Source organism: Erinaceus europaeus, chromosome 2, assembly GCF_950295315.1.
Source record: "Erinaceus europaeus chromosome 2, mEriEur2.1, whole genome shotgun sequence".
Taxonomy (NCBI): domain Eukaryota; kingdom Metazoa; phylum Chordata; class Mammalia; order Eulipotyphla; family Erinaceidae; genus Erinaceus; species Erinaceus europaeus.
The window spans coordinates 4,218,792-4,238,867 of record NC_080163.1 but is presented as its reverse complement, the minus strand read 5'-3'; the positions used below and the strand labels follow the sequence as shown (position 1 = coordinate 4,238,867).

The following is a 20,076-nucleotide window of genomic DNA, read 5'->3' as shown; positions in this document are numbered from 1 at the left end:
AAAAAAAAAGGGAAATGGGACGTGTTCCAGGGCCCGGCTGTCCGTCCCACGCGCCTCACACCCAGCAGATCAAGATGGAGACGGAGGCATGGAAGTCCCCGTCCGTGCCCTTCCCCAAGTGGCCCAGAAAAGAAACGGCTAAATTCACGGGGCTGGGGGCTAACATTTCATGAAATCTTTAATGAAATTGGGAGCGGGCACGAACGGGGGACAGGTTGGGGGGCGCAGATGGACAGGGGCGGGGGGCTCCCCTTCCTCGCAGCAGCCCTCCCCCATCATTCCGCTGCAGGGGAGGGTGGTGGGGAGGCGGAGCCATAAATAGGTCCAGAATTCCGAGGCTGCGCAGGAGGCGAGGGCCGGCGGGGCGCAGGGGCTCACAGAGGGGGCAGGGGCAGGCTGGCCGGGCCACCCTTGTCTGGAGGGCCTGGCTCCTTGGGCGGCCGCGGGGGTCCTGGAGGGTCCCCGGGCTTGCGACCGTGTTTGCGGAAGTAGCGGTAGCGCTGGACGTAGGCCCGCACCAGGTTGCTCACCTTCAGCGGGTTGATCTCCCCGCTTCTGCTGTGGCAGATCTGGGGGGCGAGGGGCAGCTGCGGTCAGGCCCGCCGGCTGGGCGGCCACCCTCTGGGCCCCGCCCCCCGCCGCCCCCGGCTGCCCACCTTGTGGACGGCCTTCCTCAGGATGTCTTTGTACTCGTCCTTGGTGATGTCCTTCTTCTGGTAGTAGGGCTTGATGGCCAGCTTCACCTCCTCCACCGCCCGCTCCTGAGTGTGCAGCTTCTTCAGGTACTGCGGGCCGGGAGGGGACAAGGCCAGTGAGGGACTGCCTGCCGCCCCCCACACCAGCTGCCGCCCCGGTCACTGTCACCCAGACCCTGAGCTAGGCCTTCGCACGTCACCAAGAAGTTCCAAGCGGCAGGACCCAAGGCCCCAGGGTGCCGGCCGGGGCTAACTGGGGCACTGGACGGGGCAGCTGAGCCTGCACTAGTCCCAGGTCTCCAGTGCCAGGGACCAGGGGCTGGAGTCCCGCGTGACCTGGCGACAGTGCCCGTGGGAAGGACACAGCCAGCAGTAGGGGTCGAGGCTGCCCCGGAGGTCACGACCTTGGATCAAAAACGAGGAAACAGGCCAAGCAGTGGTACTCCCAGTTGAGCGCACACGTTACTGAGCACAAGGATCTGAGTTCAAGCCCCCAGTCCCCACCTACAAGGGGGGAGCAGCCTAAGTGAAGCAGGGCTGCAGCCCTCTCTGTCTCTCTCCCTCTCCCTGCCTTCTCAATCCAAAGAACGAATAGATAAAAAATTAAAAGGGGGAGGCGGGTGGTAGCGCAGAGAGTTAAGTGCATGCATGTGGCACAAAACACAAACAAGGTCCGGCAGACGGATCCCGGTTCGAACCCCGGCTCCCCACCTGCAGGGGAGTCGCTTCCCAGGCGGTGAAGCAGGTCTGCAGGTGTCTGTCTGTCTCTGCCCCTCCTCTCTCCATTTCTCTCTGTTCTAACGACGACATCAATAACAACTGTAACCACAACAATAACAAGAAAAAATCCGAAGGAAAAACAAGAAAAGAAAAGGACAAGTGTCCATGCCGGGTAGTGTTGGACTTTGCAGGGTGAGGCCCGACATGCCCGAGTGACACTTGCTCTGGGCCTTCTCCCCTTCTGTCTCATAAATACCCCCACCGCGCACTCGAGCTGAGGGGTGGATCTGCAGCAGGGCGCAGTGCCAGGGCCAGGCGCTCCGTCAGACACCTGTGGGCACAAGGCACCGTCGCCCCAGGGGCCGGCCAGGAAGTCGCCCTCCTGAGCCAGCTGACTGTTCCGTTTGTCCCAGGGAGACGGGCACAGGAAACCCAGTGGGCCACCTAGCCGTTCAGAGGGCCACCAGCAGGAGGGTCCCAGAGGGTCTGAGGGCCCCAAAGGAAGTGGGCTTCTCAGGAGACACAGCCAGAGGAAGGGGTGCTGCCCACGCCCACATCTGCAGAGACAAGGCAAGAGGGCGAAGCCAGGGCCTGCGAGGCCCAGGTCAGCGCTGGGACAGGCGACCTCACGGAGTCTGCTTTTCCTTGGGGGCCTTTTCTGTTCTCTGTATTTCCTGTGGGCCCGTCTCTGAGGGCCGTTCTGCCTTTCTGCTCTGGCACTGTGTGTGGGCAAGGGACAACACGGGACACGAAGCAGCCTGAGGTCAGGCATCGGCAATGGGCACGGGGGCCGGACGCCTGCTTCTGCCCTGTGCCCACTGTCCTCCCGTGTTGGGGAACAGGTGCCTGGGCCTCCTGTACCCACCCACCCCCATTTTCAGAAGACAGCGGCAGCTCACCCCAGCGGACCGGACGCTAGGAGTGTGTATGCTCAAGGACGCGGCTGGGCCCTGCCTCTCGTGTATAAACAAGGAGAACCAGCTCCGCTGGGCCGGGGCAGCGGCTCACTTAGCCGGCTCACGGGGCCCTGCCTGGGAGCCCTGTGCGAGCCTGGCCCTCACCACACTGGAGGAAGCTTCCGTGCTGGTGTCTCCCTGTTCCTCTAGCAGAAAAAGTCAGCCAAGAGGGAGTCGAGCTGTAGCGCAGTGGGTTAAGCGCAGGTGGCGCAAAGCACAAGGACCGGCATAAGGATCCCAGTTCGAACCCCGGCTCCCCACCTGCAGGGGAGTCGCTTCACAAGCGGTGAAGCAGGTCTGCAGGTGTCTATCTTTCTCTCCTCCTCTCTGTCTTCCCCTCCTCTCTCCATTTCTCTCTGTCCTATACAACAACGACAACAACAATAATAACTATAACAATAAAACAACAAGGGCAACAAAAGGGAATAAATAAAATAATAAAAAAAAAAAGTCAGCCAAGAGAGGGGAAAACTAGGCTGGGGAGACAACACAGGGGTTCTGCAAAGAGACGCTCATGCCCGAGGCACCAAAGGTCCCAGGTTCAATCCCCAGCACCACCATAAGCCAGAGCTGAGCAGTGCTTTGGTAAAAATAAATAAATTAGGGAGTCAGGCGGTAGTGCAACGGGTTAAGCGCAGGTGGTGCAAAGCGCAAGGACCGGCGTCAGGATCCCAGTTCGAGCCCCGGGCTCCCCACCTGCAGGGGAGTCGCTTCACAGGCGGTGAAGCAGGTCTGCAGGTGTCTGTCTGTCTCTCCCCCTCTCTGTCTTCCCCTCCTCTCTCCATTTCTCTGTCCTACCAAACAATGACAACAATAATAATTATAACAATAAAAAAGCAATGGCAATGAAAGAGAATAAATACGAAAACTTAACTAATTAAAATACACAAAGGTGAAAATAGTTATGGATAAGAAAAAAGTTAATGAACAGCCCAGGAAGTGGATAGGCTGTTGGACTCACAAAGGTTCCTGAGTTCAACGCCCTGCACACACGTGTCCAGGGGCGGTTTCATCCCCTCTCTCGTCTCTCATTGAAAAAAAGCAGTGGGGTGGCCCAGGAGGTGGTGCAGTGGATAAAGCATTGGACTCTCAAGCACGAGGACCTGGGTTCAATCCCCAGCAGCACAAGTACCAGAGCGATGTCTGGTTCTTTCTCTCTCTTTTCTTATCCTCATTAGTAGATAGATAAACATATTTAAAATAATGGTAATAGGGAATCAGGCGGTAGCGCAGCGGGTTAAGCCCAGGTGGCGCAAAGCGCAGGGACCGGCGTAAGGATCCCGGTTCGAGCCCCCGGCTCCCCACCTGCAGGAGAGTCGTTTCACAGGCGGTGAAGCAGGTCTGCAGGTGTCTGTCTTTCTCTCCCCCTCTCTGTCTTCCCCTCCTCTCTCCATTTCTCTCTGTCCTATCCAACAATGACATCAACAACAATAATAATAAAAAAAAAAAGCAAAGGCAACAAAAGGGAGTAAACAAATATAAAATAATGATGATAATAAATGAAGCGGTGGTGCAGCGGGTAAGGCCTCGGACTCCCAGGCACGAGGTCCCCAGTTCAGTCCTCAGCAACACACGTGCCACAGTGACGCTCTGATTCTCTCATGAACAGACAGAATCTTGCGGTGACTGAGTGGCGCTGGGGAGCTGGCCCAGCAGGTCGAGGGTCCCTGTGAGGCCCGGATCCACCGCCCTAGCGTGTCTCTCATCAGGGAACAGCAAGATGGGGACCCCTCAAGTTCCTTTGTCCACAGGCCCCGCCTGCACCCACGCAGCACCGATCGCTGGGAAAGCCAGCTTCCTCACAGCCTGACCCGAGCCGACACCTCCCCTCCCCTCCCATGCTGAGCTCACCTTGTCCGTGTCCCCTCGACCCTCGGAGCTGCTGCTGCCCTCTCTCTTGTCAGATGTGGCAGCTAGCCCAGTGGGGGTGGGAGGGGTGGAGCCGCAGCCCCCCAGTGGGAGGCTGCCTGGAAGCAAGTAGCTGGAGGGACCGGGAGGCAGGCCCAGAGAGGGGGGCACAGGAGCCGGCGTCACCCCCAGACTCGCGGGGGGTTTCCTGTGACTGAGGATCTGCGGGAAGATGAGCGCGGTGAGCGGGCGGGTGGCCCGCTGTGCCTGCAGGCACCACCTCGCCCACGCCCACCTGGTTGGTGGCCTGGATCAGCTCCTGGGCCTTGGCTCGGCTCGCCAGGTTGGCTTCTTCCATCTTGAAGAGAAGTGCAGTCACTGCAGGAGGCAGGGAGTGGTGGGGCGGGTGAAACCTCCCTCCTGGCCCACAGCCATCTCCCACCCCTGGCGGCCCACAGCCCTCGGGTCTCAGAGCTGGAGGAAGAGGGCCCAGCCACGGAGACAACCAGGACTGGGGGGGGGGGGAATCTGTCTCCAGGGGCCCTAAGGGACATCCTGCTACAGGTGGACCCCCGGGGCGGGGTGGTCTGTCCGACTCTTCCCCTCTGTGCTGGGCGGACTGGCCCCTGGCTTCTGCCTAGGAAACTCCTTGAGAGGCCCCGGCTGGTCACTCCCGCCCGGGTCACCCCACGCCTGCCCCTAGGCATGCCCCCTGCCTCAGGCGGACCTCCGGGGCCCGGACACTCACAGGCCAGGACGCCACTGGTGGTGCAGTCCACACCAGCAGGCAGGTTCCAGGGCATGGGCGGGGGCAGCGTGGGCAGCTGGGGGACGCAGGTGGCCGGCCCATCCTCGGCCCCCGAGTCTCCCGCTGTGGAGCCCGCACTGGGGGCCGTGCTGGGAGCGGCAGCAGCCGTGCTGGTGGCCGTGGTGGTGGCCGGCTGCTGGTCCTCCTCCTCCTCCTCCTCCTCCTCCTCTTCCTCCTCCTCCTCCTCTTCCACCCCCCCTCGGACCCCGGCCTCCTCGGCAGCCTCCTCAGGCAGGAAAGAGACCTCGGGGGTCTTGCAGCTGCTGTCCACCGTCTGGGAGTCCGGTGTGAGGGCGGGGGGCGGCGGGGCTGCCTTGGGGGGCGGGGTGCTGGGGGCCTTGGCGGCCCGCTCCTCTCCCGACCAGGTGGTCTCCTCGGAGGCCTTGGCACCCGCCGCCTGGCTGCAGCTGTCGGCCTTGGACTTCTTCAGCGACCCCGAGCCCCCGCAGCTCCCACGGACCTTCTTCCGCGTCTTGGACGGCTTGGTCTTCCCCTTGGTCCCCTTGGTCTTCTTGGCCCCGGTCTTGACCTTGACCTTGGTCTTTTTGGGCTTAGTGCTGCCGGGAGCCGCCTTGGCCGCCTCGGCCGGGGCCCGCTCGTCCGGCTTAAGGAAGGGGGAGCGGCTCTCCCGGTCGCGGCTGAACTTGACCCCGATGGAGCCCAGGCCGGAGGACGCCGCCTCCTTGGCAGGTGTGGTGCTGCTGACGCCCTCCCGGATGAGCACGGCCACCTTGGACTGCAGCTTCACCTTCCGGGAGGACGAGGACGACGACGAGGACGAGGAGCCCGACCCGCTGCCGGTGGGGGGCTTGGGCGGGGGCCCCGACGGGGGCGCTGCGTCCTTGGGCGGCCGGGCCTTCTTGGAGGACCTGTCCCTGTCCCGGTCGCCCCCGTCGGCCGCCTTGCGCCGCGACCCTTTCTCCCGGGAGGAGGCGGCCCCCGAGCGCCGCCGCTCCTTCTCGCCGCCCTTGGCGCCGCGCTCCTCGGCGCTCAGCCCGTCCGAGTCGTACAGGATCTCCCGCTTGGGCGAGGCGGCGGGCGCCGGCGAGGGGCCGCGGGGGCCGGGCTTGTCGGGCCGGCCCACGGTGATGGTCCGCTTGATGGCGAAGAGGTCGTGGTCCGTGAGGTCCTGGATGGAGGGCGGCACGGCGCCGCGGCGGCGGTCGCGCTCGGAGCCCGGGCCGGGGGCACCGGGGGGCGGGGGGGTGCCGGGCGGCGGGGCCTTGTCGCCGTCCGCCCGCTTCTCGCCCCGGGACCGCGAGCGCTTCTTCTTCTTCTTGCCGCCGTCGCGGTGTTTTCCCCGGTGCCGCTCGCGCCGCGAGGACGACGATGACGAGGCGGCCGGGGGCGGGGAGGCCGAGCGCCGCCGCCGCCGCCGCCGCTTCTCCCGGGAGCGGGAGCGCCGGCTGCCGCCTCGGCGCCGGTCGGAGCTGCGGGAGCGGCGGCGGGAGCGGGAGCGCGAGCGGGAGCGGCGGCGGGAGGCGGCGTGCGAGCCGGGCTTGCGGTCCCGGGCGCGGTGCTTCTTGGAGTCCCAGGCGGCGGCGGGCGCGGGCGGCGGCGGGGCCCCGGAGGCGGCGGAGGAGGAGGAAGCGGCCGGGGCGGCCTCCTTGGCCTCGGCCCCGCGCTTGTGCTCCCGCCGCGACTTCTTGCGGGCGGGCGGGCCGGCGGCGGCGGCGGCGGCGGCGGCGGGCGCGGGGGAGGGCGAGCGCTGGCGGTAGCGCTCCCGCCGCTGCGTGAGGATCTTGCGCCGCAGGTCCAGGCCGCCCCAGCGCGCGTCGGCCGCGGGCGCGGGCACCGGCTCCCCCAGCTCGGCCTGCAAGGCGCCCTCGCCGTCCGACTCCGCGTGCAGCGACAGGAAGTCGTCGCCCTCGGGGGCGCGGGGCGCGGGCAAGGGCGCGGGGGGCGCGGCGGCGGGGGGCGGCCGGGCGCGGGCGGCGCGGAACAGCGGCGGCGCGGGGCGCGGCTCGTCCTCGGGCTGCACGATCTCGCCCTCCTCGATCTCCGGGTCCCCGGGCGGCACGGGCCCGGCCGCCGTCATCACCTCCACCGACACCTTCCCCTCGCCGCGGGCCTCGGCCTCGGCGCCCACCACGAACACGCGGCGCCGCGGGGCCTCGGCGCGGGTGGAGTCGGCCTGCGGGGGCGTCCGGGGCGCGGGGGCCGGCTGCGGGGCGGGGGGCTCGGGTCGGGGGCTCTCGTCGGCCGGGAAGTCCTGGCTCAGGCTGTTGTCGTCGTAGATGCCGGCCAGCGTCTCTGAGATGCGGCTGATGCTCTGCGACAGGCCCTCCTCCTCCTCCTCCTCCTCCTCCTCCTCCTCTTCCTCCTCCTCCTCCTCCTCCTCGGGGGAGGGGGTCCCTGCCGACGAGCTGGGGTTGGAGCCCGTGGGCTCGAAGGGGTCGTACTTCTGCTCGGGGGCCGGCGGCGGGGAGTAGGCCTCGTCGGTGGGGTGGAAGGGGTCGTAGATGTCAAAGCGAGGGGCTGGCGGGGCGGGGGGCACTGGGGGAGGCGGCGGGGGCGGCGGGGACGGGGAGGAGGAGGAGGGCGACGGGGAGGGCGAGGAGGACGCGGAGGAGGGGGCTGGGGGGGGCGCGGGGCCCCCGTCTCCGGTGCCCAGGGTGAGGAGGTAGCGGGCGCAGGAGGGCTGGGAGCAGCGGACCTGCAGAGACACTGCAGAGGGGCCAGGGGGGGCCGAGGTCAGCACCCCGCGGCCTGCCAACCCTCCCTCCGGCAGCACCCAGCCCGACTCAGAGACGCTCTCGCCCTCTGCTGTCAGAAGAAACGGGCCCGCAGAGCCACTGAGCGGAGCCCCCCCCCCCCCCGGCCCCCACCTGCCCATCCTGCAACAGGCCTCATCCCAAGGGCAGCATCCACCAGGGCCTCACTCCTGCCCAGGGGCCTGGCAGCACCCACTCCGGGCTCCCCACTCACTCCCTGCCGGGCACCCAGGGAGACACTACAGGCTGTCTCAGCTCCAGGTCTGCACCAGGACCTCACTCACTCAATGCCACCCCCCCCCTCTGACCAGCACAGCTCAGGCACCTGCGCTTGGCTGGGGATCCAACAGGCACTCCCTCGCGCAAGGCTCGGACACCACCTGCCACACCATCTCCCTGCCACGGCCGCTACTGGGGACACCGGGAGCAGGACAGTGGCCAAGAAGGACAAGAAGCCTGCCTCCCAGGAGTTCACTTTCTACCCGCCAAGCACAGAGCTGGGGCCCTCAGGACCTAGCACAGAGCTGGCCGCACGGGTCACCCGGTGACCCCCAGAACCAGACCACTCCTGACCCTGGCCGTTCTCACTCATGGCCAGCACAGCCTTCGAGGCAGCGCAGTGGATAAAGAAGCCTGAGGTGGCAAGTTCAAGCCCCTGCGTCACATGCACCCGAGTGACGTTCCCGTTCACCATCCAATTAAGTAACAGATTTTTAAATAAAATTCCAAGAGAAAGAAACACAAGACATCAACTGTCTTTACATAGTATCCGTATAGGGTGGATGTGTTACCTTTTTCTTGAGTGCTTAACTATTTTCCACAGGAAGACCGAGAAAAACCACTTGGAATAAGAAACTCAAACATGACTGCAGTACCCCCCGGGCCCCCACCAACACGGACTAGATCTGAGGTGCTTCTCTTCCACTTTGAGACCTGGGGCCAGTCCCAGCCCACATCCGTTTCCGTAATGAAGCTTCTAACTGGACCACCGACCGCCTCGCCCACTTGCTTCCTTGTCCCCTGAAGCCTTTTATCCTCCAAGACACTTGGCTGAGACCCTGCATCCTCAGGCTAGGTCCAGGGGGAAGGGAGCAAGGGTGCGGCAGTGACCAGGTGCGGGGCGCAGGGGAGGGTCTCTACCACGTCCACCGTGCTCCTCCCCCCATCGTCCTGCAGCCTGTGTAGACCCCTGGCTCACTCTGCCGCCCTGGGGGCAGAGGCCCTGTGACCGGGGAACTCTGAGACCCACTCCCACCCGAGGACCGAGCACGACCCTGCTCACGGGCCCACCATCCCCACGGCGTCAGGGAGCCTTCACTGAAGTCAAAACACTTGGTGTTCACTTGTAGTGGGCTGCTTCGTCCAGTGCTTGACCCGGGTTTGAGCCCGGCCCCCACTGCATTGAGGGAAGCTTCTGTGCTGTGGTCCTTTCACCGCCTCTATCTCTATTTCATATGTAAATTAGGACCTGGACTTTCATCTCACATGGCCCAAGACCACCGCCGGCCACACGGCTATGCCACCCCAAGCCTGTGACCGCCACGTCCACACGGCCGTTCTCCTCGGGGGAGCTGCACCCCAGTGAACTTGCTGCCTCAAGGAGGCCCCACTCCGACTGGCCCTGGGCCAGGGTTTACTTTCTACACAAGCCTAGAGACGTACAGCGGAAAGAGCCCTTAGAATCCAGAATTCACAGAGGAGACACTCTCCTCACCACCACGACAAGCTCCATGCAGGCTGGGGCCACCCGCCCTGCGACGCCCCACACACCTGTTTTGCCCGTCCTCCGGGCCCTGAGCCGGCGCAGCAGGCTGGGCACTGAGAGAGGAGCGGGGCCTCTGTCCCCGATTCGGACCTCGGCCACTAGCTCCAGCATGTCCTCGTCTCTGCAAGGGGGAGGGGGCGTCAGGGGGGGTGCTGGCTCCTGTGCTGGGGTCCACCCACCCATCCCCTCAAGGAGGGGTGAGCATCCGGGGGCTTCTGCCTCCCATGCCATGAGTGTGCCCCCCACCCCCCCTGCATACTCACTCGCCAGGCCGCAGGTCCAGGTGGCTGGGAACCCACGTGTCTGGGGGATCCAGAACACTCACCAGCCCCGCAAAGAAGCTGTCTGCAGCCATGTCCAGCACCTGGAACACGCCAGGAGGGGCTCCATCCTGTACCTGTGCATGTGAAGACCCTCTCCCGGCCCCCCCGGCCCGGCCCCCAACCTCTCAAGGAACAGACAGCTGAGACCTCCAGGAAAAGGGGTACCTACCAGCCCCTCATCCTGACTCCCCCAGGCTCCGGCCTTCAGACCGGGGCTCAGGTCCCGAGCCCCACCCCATCCCAGGGACCCAGGCACTCAACTCCCTTTAAAAAAAACCAAAACTAGGGAGTCGGGCGGTAGCGCAGCGGGTTAAACACAGTGGCATGAAGCGCAAGGACCGGCGTAAGGATCCTGGTTTGAGCCCCCAGCTCCCCACCTGCAGGGGAGTCGCTTCACAAGCAGTGAAGCAGGTCTGCAGGTGTCTGTCTTTCTCTCCCCCGTCTTCCCCTCCTCTCTCCATTTCCCTCTGCTCTATCCAACAACAACGACATCAATAACAATAATCGTAACAACGATAAAACAACAAGGGCAACAAAAGATAAAAAATTAAAATAAACAAATCTTCAAAAACACTTAAAAAAACAAAAACTGGGTAACAGTCAGCAATATTTAGACACTTTTCCCATATTTGGGAGTTACTCTCTTCCCTGATCCAGCTTTCTAGTCCTTTTCCCAGCCATGACACCATCTCCCCAGACAGTAACCTGGGTGCCCCTGCATATCAGAGGTCAGGCTCAGGCAAAAACTAATAAAGTCATGGGCCCCTTGGAATATACCTAAAATAGAACTACTGGCTATTTCCATAACTGAGAGTCCCCCAAATCTTCATCTGCGATATTCCAGCCTTTAGGTTCATAATTAGTCAATAATTTGTTAGGCTTATTTATTTTTTTACTATTTATTGTTGTTGATGTCATTGTCGTTGGATAGGACAGAGAGAGATGGAGAGAGGAGGGCAAGACAGAGAGGGAGAGAGAAAGACAGACACCTGCAGACCTGCTTCAGCGCCTGTGAACCAAGTGAACCAACGCCCCCACAGGTGGGGAGCTGGAGGCTCGAACCGGGACCTTGACGCCGGTCCTTGTGCTTAGTGCCGCCTGCACTTAACCTGCTGCGCTACCACCCGACTCCCTTGTTTGGTTTTATATGTTAACTCTTTTTCAGCCACCAGGTTCCAGATACTACCATGATACCAACTGGACTTCCCTGGGCAGACAACCCCACCAGTGTGTCCTGGAGCTCCGCTTCCCCAGAGCTGCGCTCCACTAGGGAAAGAGAGAGGCAGGCTGGGAGTATGGATCGACCTGTCAACGCCCATGTTCAGCGGGGAAGCAATTACAGAAGCCAGACCTTCCACCTTCTGCACCCCACAATGACCCTGGGTCCATGCTCCCAGAGGGCTAGAGAATAGGGAATCTACCAGGGGAGGGGATGGGATACGGGGTTCTGGTGGTGGGAATTGTGTGGAGTTGTACCCCTCCTACCCTATGGTCTTGTCAGTGTTTCCATTTTATAAATAAATAAAAACATAAAAAACATTGATTGGGCGGGGTAGATAGCATCATGGTCCTTGATTTCTGTCTCTATCTCTATTTTATAAATAAAAATTAAAGAAAAACACTGACAGAGACAGAGAAATGGAGAGGAAGAGAGAGGGGGAGAGAGACCTGCAGCTCTGACTGCAGCTCGTGAAGCTTCCCCTCTGCAGGGGGGGCCTGGCGGCTTGAACCCGGGTCCTTACACACGGTGACGTGTGTTCTAGCAGACGCACTTTCCGGTCCCCAGTCCCCTTCTCACTCACAGTCGCCGTGTCAGTGCCCCCCGAGTCCTGGGAGTGGGGTTCAGAGCGCGGGCTGCGGCAGCAGCGCCTCCACCGGAGGCCGTGGCCCCGAGAGCCATCTGGAGAGAGAGGGTTTGCGTGGAGAGCTGAGCTGGAGGGCCCGGATTCAGAGACCCTGCGTGCGGGGCAGCCGGGAGAAGAGCCGCTGCCGGTCCTGCCAAGGGAGCCAAGCACTCTGCCGGCCCCACAGAAGCTCCCACTCCGGTGCTCCTGGCGTCCGCAGCCATCAGAGCCGACGTCCAGCCTGGCGGCCGAGCCCGCTGTGCCCCGGTGCCCGCTGCCCCTCCTCCTTCCCCTCCCACCCACACCCCCGGCCACCAGCCCCACACCTGGCATTCTCTCCCTTCCACCCTCGCTCCCTCCCTCTTTCTTTCTTTGCCACCAGAGTTATCTCTGGTGCTTGGTTTCAGCAGTAAGATCCACCTCTCTCGAGGGCCATTTTTCCCTCTTTTCTTTTCTCCTATTTTCACTTTTTTTTTTTTTTAAACACTCATTATCACTTATTCATTTATTCATTTTTCACAGAGCACTGGTCAGCTCTGGTTTATGGTGGTGCAGGGAATTGAACCTGGGACTTCGGAGCCTCAGGCGTGAGAGTCTCTTTGCATAACCATTATGCTGTCTTGACAGCCAGCCCTCTCCTACTTTTACTTGATAGGACAGAGAGAAATTGGAGGGAAGTGGAGATTGAGGAAAAGGACAAGAGACACCTGCAGACCTGCTTCGTCACTCATGAAATGTGGCCCCTGCAGGGGGAGGAGCAGGCCTCGAACCCGGGTCTGTGCACATGGCTGTGTGTGCGCCCGGTGCCCTGTGGCTTCCTTCCTGGCCAGCGACTGAGCTTCCGCAGCTTGACCCCGCCCCCACCCCGACCAAGCGAGCTGGGCTTCCACCTGGCTCAGGGGCCCTCTCTGGCACACTGAGGTCGGTCCCACCGTCAGCTCCCCTGCCGGCAGCAGGGTGACAGACAGCCTTGAGGCCTCAGCCAAGTGTCTGTGAGCAGAATTAGGAGACAGAATGCACAGGGGGCAGGGGGTTGGCTCAGCTTGTCAGAGCACCAGCCTGTAGGCCAGGGCCCACGCGTTCAGTCCCTAGCACCGCCTGTGTCAGAGCCAAACAGTGCTGTCTCCTCTTCCTCTCGTGAGAAACACATAATAAGCACGTCTCTCTATATACAGCAGCAAGTCTTTCATGTATGTTTTTTGTGTTGGGGTAGGAGGCAGGCATCAGAGCCCTGGTCAGCTCTGGCTGATGGTGGTGCTGGGGATTGAGCCTGGGACCTCAGAGCTGCAGGCAGGAGAGGCTCTCTGCATAAGCACTAAGCTATTCCCCCATCCAAATAAACCTTTTCTAAAGATGTATTAATTTACAAATGTATTAACACACAAATGCTGAGAACCAAAGCATCACTCTGGAATACATAATACCAGTGATCAAACTAGGGACCTCAAGCAACCGTGTTTTGTGATTTTTTTTTTTAATCTTTATTCATTATTGGATATAAACAGCCAGAAATTGAGAGGGAAGAGGGAGAGAGAGGGAGAGAGACAGAGAGACATGTGCAGCCCTACTTCACCACTCATGAAGCTTTCCCCCTGCAGGTGGGGTGCGGGGGCTCAAACCCAGGTCCTTGAGCCCTGTAATGTTGCGTGCTCAACCAGGTGCGCCATCACCTGGCCCGTGTCTCCTTTTTTAAATGACTCCCTCCATGCCTGAGGCTCCAAGGTCCCAGGTTCAATCCCCTGTACCACTATAAGCCAGAACTGAGCAGCACTCTGATAAAAAAAAAAAAAAAAAAAGTGGGGGGAGTGGGTTGGCACAGCAGGTTAAGCACATACAGAAATGCAAGGATCCAGGAGTCCGGTGGTGGTAGCGCAGCAGATTAAACGCACGTGGCACAAAGCACAAGGACAAGCAGAAGGATCCCGGTTCGAGCCCCCGGCTCCCCACCTGCAGGGGAGTCGCTTCCCAGGTGGTGAAGCAGGTCTGCAGGTGTCTGTCTTTCTCTCCCCCTCTGTCTTCCCCTCCTCTCTCCATTTCTCTCTGTCCTATCTAACAACATCAATAGCAACAACTACTACAACAACAACAATAAAAAAAAAAATAAACAAGGGCAACAAAAGGGAAAATAAATATATATAAAAAAAGAACTGCAAGGATCCTGGTTCAAGTCCCCAGCTCCCCACCTGCAGGGGGGGTTGCTTTGCAAGTGGTGAAACAGGTCTGCAGCTGTCTGTCTTTCTCTCTCTCCCCCTCCTCTCTCAATTTCTCTTTGTCCTATCCAACAACAGCAGCAGCAACAGCAACAAGGGGGGGGGGAAGGAGATCGCCTCCAAGAGCAGTGGATTCTTAGAGATCCCACAGGCACTGAGCCCCAGCAATAACCCTGGAGGCAAAAAAAAAAAAAAGCAAAAGGAACTCCAAAGGGCTGAGGAGACAGCTCAGTGGTTATGCAGAGACTAGGACCCACATAGTCAACGACTGCCACCTCTCCAGATTCAAAGGAGGTCTCGAAACTTGACATCAGGCTCAACCTGACGCTGTTGACTGGCTACGGAAGAAGGGCAAACGCTAGTAGAAGAAGTGTTATGCAAAAACAATTTCCATGCCCGAGGCTCTAAATTCCCAGGTTTCATCCCCAGCACTGCACAAGCCAGAGCTGAGCAGCGCTCTGGTGCCTCCGTCTCTCGTTAAAATGCAAAGCAAGGTGGGGGGCAGATGGTGCGGCACCCGGCTAAGTCCTGGTCCCCACCTGCAGGGGAAAGCTCTGAGAGCAGTGGGGTAGGTCTACAGGTGCCTGTCTCTACCTCTCCCCTCTCAGTCTGTCACTATCTAGTAAGTAAATAACTAAATCGTAAAAAAATAATCATAAGGTTAACATACACAGTGTGTGTGTGTGTCTGCTTGTTTTCAATGATTAGACAAGGAAGGTGGAACTGGGGCAGGGGCCTTGTGCCAGAAGCCAGGAGCAGGGCGCCTACCTTTCTCGTTTGGCAGGTCCCCCTGCAGGGAGCTCCCCAAGGCCTGCTGGATGGCCCGCTGTAGAAGAGGGGGAGGGGGGCTGGTCAGGGGGTGCGTGCAAACAGGTCCGCCCAGCTCTGCTCCTGAGACCCGCTGCCACAGACCCCCCCCACCCCCATCTCAGGAGTCAGCCCTGGAGTCTCGTCCGGCCTCTGGCCCCTCTCTCCCCCGTCCCTGGTCTCACCAGGATGAAGGCAGGAGGAGAGAGTGTGGGGTCTCTGTCTGGCGGCCCATCCCCCCGATCCTCGCCCGACTCCTCCGTCTTCCCTCGGGACTCGTCCTCTTCCTCCATGGTCACCTGGGGGATGAAGGGGAGAGAGGTTGGCGCAGACTCCAGGCTGGGGGGCACGGGAGGGGCTAGAAGCAACCTCTGGCCTAACCGGGCATGCTTCCTGGAATCTCCTCGCCAGAACACCAGCCCCTTGCTGACACCAGAGGGGCGAGAGCTCTCTCCCTTCGCCCCAGAGAAAGAAGCCCTTCCCAGCTTCGGTTCAACAACACCCCACTCCCCAGCTTCGCCCACGACCGAACCTTTACCCCTCACCGGCCCCACCCACGGGAGCCGAGCCAGAGAGCCACGACTTTTTTGTGTGTGTCTCCAGAGTTACTGCTGGGGCTCCACTGCTCCTGGAGGCTACTTTTTCCCTTGTGTTGCCCTTGTTGTTTTATTGCTGTACTTATTGTTGTTATTGATGTCATTGTTGTTGGCTAGGACAGAGAGAAATGGAGAGAGGAGGGAAGACAGAGAGAGAGGGACAGACACCTGCAGACCTGCTCCACCCGATCGACCCTCCCTGCAAGTGGGGAGCCGGGGGCTCGAACCGAGATCCTTAGGCCGATCCTTGCACTTCACACCATGTGCGCTTAACCTGCTGCGCAACCGCCCGACCCCCTAGAGCCAAGACTTTTTCCCACTGTTTTGAGATTTTTATTTCTTTGGGGGGGGGGAGCGGGAAGGAGAGCACAAGAGGGTGTCGTGTTTGCTTCATTGCACTGCTCTGACTGAATTTCTTCAGAGACAGAGACAGACACACCACAACAGAGCTTCCCCAACGCCGCGGTCCTTGCGGGCCTTGAACCCAGGCTGTGCACAGCAGGGCACGCGCGAGCAGGTGAACGGCTTTCTGGCCCCGAGTGGGAACGTCAGCAATGCGTCCCTCGGGTGAACGGATGTACCTGGCTCAGGCTGAGGTCTGTGCGGTGGGCCGGGCACGCCTCAGACAGACACTGTACAACTGCCTAGAAGCCTCCACTGGCCTTGTGTGGAGGCACCAAAGAAGTTTACAGAGATCAGCTGGGGCAGCCCCGGAGGTGGCGCAGTGAATAAAGCATCCACCTCTCCCGAGCATGAGGTCCAGAGTTCAAGCCCTGATATCACATGGACTTGAGTGACGCTGAGTGACGCTCTCTCTCTCTCTCTCCTCTCTTCTCCCTTTAATAAGCAAATATACACTTTTTTTTTTTCCTAGTCATTTCTACCAGAGCACTGCTCAGTTCTGGCTTACTATGGTGGGGTGGGGGCGGGGGGATTGAACCTGGGACTCTGGAGCCTCAGGCATGACAGTCTCTTCGCATCACCATCATGCTATCTATTCCGGCCCTACATAAATCTTTTAAGCACTCACAGTGGCCAAAGATGGAGTACAAACCTGGCCCATCACTTTGAAAATGTAATTTGACACCACTTGGTGGCACAGTGCGTGGACTTTAATCTCTAAGTGTGGAGGAGACAGAGAGACAGAGAAATCGAACGTGGTCCGCCAAATGCCACACAGGTCATCTGCCCACCGAAAAGCCTCTGTGGCGTCCTAGAAAAATCTTGGGCTTCAGCAGAACAGCCCCTTTGGACAGCGTGTGTGTCGCCGCAGTCCGAGCCCAGGCCCCCGCATCCTGCAGAGAGCTCCGGAGCCCTGGTCTCTCTCACTCCCTCGGGCTGTAGCTGAAAACCATCACGCTGAAGCCGACAGACAGCCCCGAGAGAGAACACAGAACACGGTGGGTGCACGCCTTCCTCTGGTACCGGGGCGGGGGGCGGGCTCCACATAACACAGAGATCTCCTCAGCCACAAGCTCCCCTACAACTGCTGAAACGAGATGCTGGAGGTTCCTAGAAATACTGCGAACCTGCAAATGCCTAAGCCCCAACTCCCTGCGCTCATCGGTGAACGGACGTGGTGTGTGCGTGGTGCGTGTGTGCACGCGTGTCCGTCCACCCAAGAGGGGATGTGAGACATGAAAGGAGAAGGACTTCCAAGACGGCATCAGCGCTGCTGCCCAAGTGCTCAGGGTAGTAAGAATTACTCTTGTTTCCCCTAAAAGTCCCTCCACTCCCCTGGCTGCATACCTGCTATGCAGGGGGGGGGGGGCGACTCCTGGCCTCCCTCCTACCTCGAAAGCTCAACTTCTGCTGCAGCCCCCACTCACCCACGGCCTCTAGGAAGCTGCGGCTCTGTTTTCTAGCTCACCTAGGGGACCACGGCCTATGCCAACAGCAGCCAGCCCTCAAGTCACTTTCCAGCACCTAGGGAGCAAGGGGTGGGGTCCCCCTCACTGCCTAGAACGCTGTCGCCTCACAGAGTCTCGGGCGAGATCTGCTGACTGCAGACACACAAGATCCCTGAACCCTCTCTGGGTGCAAAGATGTTCCTGGACTCAGTGAAACGTGCCTCGGGCTTGGCGGACACATTTGAGACTTCTTAGATCCTCTGGACGTGAAGAAGGCTTTTGCAGACACCGCTAGGTCCCTCTAGACCGGCGCTTCCCAACCCACAGGGTCTGACAGCAGGTCAGCGCTTGGCAAATAGCTTGTTACAAAGAGCAGATGGACCGTCAAGGGAAGAAGATTCGTTACAGTGCACCGCGACCGAGTGGAAATGTTAATTCACAGGACCAGAGGTCAGGTCAGGTGGGCCGTAGATGCGCCGCCGGTACGGACCGGGTCTCAGTAGGAAAAAAAAAAAAAAAAAATTTTTTTTAACAAATAAATTAGGGAGAAAAAAAAAAAAAAAAAAAAGCTCTTTCTCGCGGTAGGTCGGGGTCAACAGAGTCTGGAAAGCAACCGCTGCGCTGGACGACCCTCCGGACTGTTCGCAGGGACCCTGGCGGATGGAATCTGGTTCTCTCACAGCCCCGGGCGGGCGGGGGTCTTCTTCCCCCCGCCTCGGGGTTACTTTCTACACGGCCAGTCGATGAGGGCTGGAGAGATCGCCCCGAGACTCTTCTTTGTCTTATTCCCCACAGGCTTCTCAAAGCACCACCACCCCAAAAAAAAGAAAAAAAAAAAAAAAAAAAAAAGGAAAAGGAAATGCACGTATGTGGATTTGGAAAGAAGAAGAAGAAGAAGAAGAAGGAGAGACAAGGGAAGGGGATGCATGTGGGTTTGCTGCATGCTTGCAGAGCCCGCGCGGCCACCCGGCCGGGTCCGGGCGCTTCTGTCACCCGAGGCGAGGCCCCCGGCCCCCGTCGCCGCCCACCCCCGGGGCCCCGAGCCGCCCAGAGCCCGCGGGGCGGCGGATCTCCAGCCCCGGGCCGCAGCCTCCCTGCTTCACGCCGGCACCGAGCCCAAGATGGCCCCGCACCCTCCGGGGAGCCCCCCGCCTCGGGTCGGCGCAGCCCCACGGCCCCCGCCCGGCTCCCGGCGAAGGGCAGCGGCCCGGCCCGGCCCGGCGCCCCCGGGGACGCTCCGCCGGTGCCCGCGGCTCCCAGGGACGCGTCCCGGGGCCTGGAGCAGGAGGCCCCCCGCTCCCGCCGCCGCGGACACACGCCGGGCCGCCCCGCTCAGCCCCGCGGCGCCCCGGGAGCCTCCCCGGGACGACGGGCGCCCCGACTCCGCCCCGCCCACCCCGAAGGCCCGAGCCCCGCCGCCTCGGCCCGCCAGCGCCATCTTACCCCGCCGCTCAGGCTGCGGCTCCGGCCCCGGCGCGGGGCGGGGCGGGATGGGGCGGGGCGCGAGGGCCGGGGGCGGGGCCGGGGGCGGGGCCCGGGCGCCGCCGAGCCTGCCGGGACTTGAAGTACCCAGCGCGGTGCCGAGAAGCCGCGAAGCCGGGAGGGAAGGCCTCGGGAGGACTCGGTTTCCCAGCAGGCAACGGGGCGCACGAACTAGGGACGCGCGCGACGCACGCCCGGGGGCGTAGTCCGCGCGGCGCCGCCGTCGCGCGGGGCCAGCAAGAGGTGGGGAGTGAGAGGTGAAGTAGGCGGGGCTGCGGTAGCCCGCGAGGAGGCCCCACAGTGCCCTGCGCGCGCGCGGGGGAAGAGCGACGGAAGCGGAAGTGACGTCCGAGCGCCTCGCCGGGTGGACGCCTGGGAGTTGTAGTTCCGTGGGGATGGTCTAAATTTAGAAGCCCGGCGCCCAGTGCTCCGAGGCCGCCTTCTTCATCTAGACGCGGTGAAGTCCAGATTCCCGCTCCTCTCATTTTGAGCAGGGAAATTCGGAGGCCCACTCTCTTGGCTCCGTCGCGGGAATTCGAGACCTCCTTCCTCACGCCATATGTGATCTCAAGCACCTGTGTGATGACACGTACACACAAAGTGTTCGGATTTCCCATTCAGATGCCTTCGAGTGCAGAATTCTGGATCCCCGCTCCTCTTAAGGCCTAGACCCAAGTCCGAGCCCCAGCTCCTTTGTAGAATCTTAGTAGTCAGGACTAGAATCTCCACCTCCCTGGAAGCCAGGTTTCCAGCCTCATTCTCTCCTAGAGACCTAGGAGTCTGGGTCCTCGGCTTCCTCCTTCCAGATCCAGAAAACCCCCGGCTTTCATGACCCAGGGCGCCCTGGCTCTGGCAAGCTGGCTCATAGATTAGGAATGCATGATCTCACGGCCTCTCCCTGCCCCCCTTCCCAAACTGCTCTCCCCCTCCAGGGCCCCGTCTCCCCCATCCCAGTCCGTCTTCCGCTAGGCTGGAACAGAGGGAACCGGAAGCGTAGGTCCCTAAACGGGTGGAGACTCCGACACCAGCCCAGACGCCCGAGTCGAGAGCTTGGCTGCACTCCCAGGGCGGAGGTGGAGCTTGCCCTGGGGACAGGCTCCTTTCTCCCAGCGCGCCTATATACGGCCGCGCGCGTCCCCGGCCCCGCCCACTAAGACCAAGCCGCGGAGACGGAGCCCCAGGAGGCGTCTCATTTGCATAGCCCCTCCCCAAAGGCAATTCCCGATTCGTCAACCAAAAAAAATTTCAGGGATCGTTAGCATAGCTCCGCCCTCGGACGGTCAGGCTAGGAAGAGCGCGTGGCGCTGTTGGGCCGGGAGCGCATTTCCCTCATTAGCATATCCCCGCCCCTTTTGGAATTCCCCAGCGCCGCAGGGAAGCGACTTTCCTGGTTCATTAGCATAAACCCGCCCCTCCCTGCCTCGACCCCGCCCCCGCTGTCCAGAGGTTGCCGCCCAT

General features: G+C 61.2%; 1 protein-coding gene across 5 annotated transcripts; it reads right to left on the bottom strand.

Moving 5' to 3' along the window:
- Nucleotides 1–160: 160 nt before the first annotated feature.
- SCAF1 (SR-related CTD associated factor 1) lies at nt 161–19,355 on the bottom strand. 5 transcript variants are annotated; one of them, XM_060174262.1, is made up of 11 exons: nt 19,212–19,355; nt 14,876–14,989; nt 14,652–14,709; nt 11,632–11,729; nt 9,770–9,870; nt 9,512–9,627; nt 4,968–7,694; nt 4,515–4,597; nt 4,223–4,441; nt 657–785; nt 161–569 (listed from the first exon to the last, which is right to left on the bottom strand). In XM_060174262.1, the coding sequence occupies exons 1-11, from the start codon at nt 19,233–19,235 to the stop codon at nt 375–377; spliced, it is 3,864 nt and encodes a 1,287-aa protein (XP_060030245.1). In that variant the 5' UTR covers nt 19,236–19,355; the 3' UTR covers nt 161–374. The 5 variants fall into 5 exon arrangements, with proteins under 5 accessions (XP_060030245.1, XP_060030251.1, XP_060030277.1 ...); XM_060174268.1 differs by lacking the exon at nt 19,212–19,355 and adding an exon at nt 18,580–18,708; XM_060174294.1 differs by lacking the exon at nt 19,212–19,355 and adding an exon at nt 12,564–12,663 and having other exon boundaries at nt 14,876–14,944.
- Between the last annotated feature and the right edge of the window lie 721 nt (nt 19,356–20,076).

Excerpts from the sequence above, each read along its gene's own strand:
- SCAF1 (XM_060174262.1), bottom strand. The coding sequence starts at position 19,235 with ATGGGAAATCCGAACACTTTGTGT. Across the intron at positions 14,990-19,211 it reads GAAATCCGAACACTTTGTGT|GTGACCATGGAGGAAGAGGA; the intron begins GTACGTGTCATC and ends TTCATCCCCCAG. Across the intron at positions 14,710-14,875 it reads CTCCTCCTGCCTTCATCCTG|CGGGCCATCCAGCAGGCCTT; the intron begins GTGAGACCAGGG and ends CCTCTTCTACAG.